The sequence below is a fragment of the Seriola lalandi genome, unplaced genomic scaffold, assembly GCF_002814215.2.
Source record: "Seriola lalandi dorsalis isolate HSWRI2012SDOR001 ecotype SW California unplaced genomic scaffold, Sedor1 jcf7180001973283, whole genome shotgun sequence".
Classification (NCBI taxonomy): Eukaryota; Metazoa; Chordata; class Actinopteri; order Carangiformes; family Carangidae; genus Seriola; species Seriola lalandi.
The window spans coordinates 1-1,229 of NW_019443949.1; the positions used below are offsets into that span (position 1 = coordinate 1).

General features: G+C 39.0%; 1 protein-coding gene across 1 annotated transcript; it reads left to right on the plus strand.

The window, feature by feature from the left end:
* Positions 1–117: 117 nt before the first annotated feature.
* On the plus strand, positions 118–911 carry LOC111651633 (catechol O-methyltransferase domain-containing protein 1-like). Its single transcript, XM_023401631.2, has 3 exons — positions 118–337; positions 429–562; positions 681–911. The coding sequence occupies exons 1-3, from the start codon at positions 325–327 to the stop codon at positions 831–833; spliced, it is 300 nt and encodes a 99-aa protein (XP_023257399.1). The 5' UTR covers positions 118–324; the 3' UTR covers positions 834–911.
* The last annotated feature ends 318 nt before the right edge of the window (positions 912–1,229 follow it).

The window sequence follows — 1,229 nt, forward strand, 5'->3', positions numbered from 1 at the left end:
TTAGTGAGACTGATTGTTGCCTCTGTCAGAGCAAAATTGTGCAGCAGACAGCACACTGTACATCTACCTTCTGTCAGTCCGTCTTCACAAACTGCTGCAGGCTGGAGAGAAAAAAGGTGTCCACTCAGGAAACTGTGTCACATAAAGATGCAAAGCCAAGCAGTAAAATCAATTCCTGTTTAAACCTTCCTTAATATTCTCTTTAAAAAACAATTAAAGAGGAAAAAATAGTTAAAAGCCCTGCACAACTAATTAATTCACTCAATGTAACCTTTTCTATAGGCTGGAGTTGAAAATAAGATAGATGTGAGACATGAAATAGCCATGAAGACATTGAGTAAGTGCTTTTATGAATCTCAGTCAGTGTTTCTGATAAAAAAAAGGGACTCAGTCATCATAGATTTTAATGTTGACCTCTGTTTCATCAGATGACCTAATAGCAGCTGGGGAAGCTGGAACATATGACTTTGTGTTCATCGATGCTGATAAATCCAACTATGACGGATACTATGAGAAATCGCTTGAACTCATACGAAAAGGGGGCATCATTGCAATTGACAATGTGAGTACACCTTACATGAGCAGGTCGAACTTCAGTTAGAGAATACATGCTGTGGTGCTGAGAGGAGAGAGGCATGTTTTCACTGTGAACAGAATGAAAAAGCTCTGTTGATTTGAAGGTGCTGTGGAGCGGAAAGGTGGTGAATCCTGCTCCCGACGACGTCACCTCCCAGACTCTGGATGCTCTCAATAAGAAGCTGCACAAAGACCAGAGGATTGAGCTGAGCATGCTCACTGTGGGCGATGGGCTGACCATTGCCATTAAACGCTAAAATCACCAGTTAAAAAGTTAACCTAATTTTTGTTAACAGCGCATTCATTTTGATATTAAATATAAGCATAAAACATAATATGTGGGGTGCATTGTCTTCTGTACTTTGCTGTCAGCCCTTTTAGCAGAGGAGTAAACATTACAACTTCCTCTACATCAGTCACAAAAGTGCTAGGACAAATACAATGTATTTATATACAAATAAATGTATGCTACACCTCAGGTTCAGAAGAAAAAAATCTAAATAAAACACAAAAAGTGGGTTCCGTGTCTTTATATCACAACATGAAAAATGTAGGCAGATGTGATCAGCTCTATTTATGGCCACACATTGTGACAACAACACAACAGCTCATCAAAATAACAAAATGATGCAAGTGGACTAAAGGGAAACTAA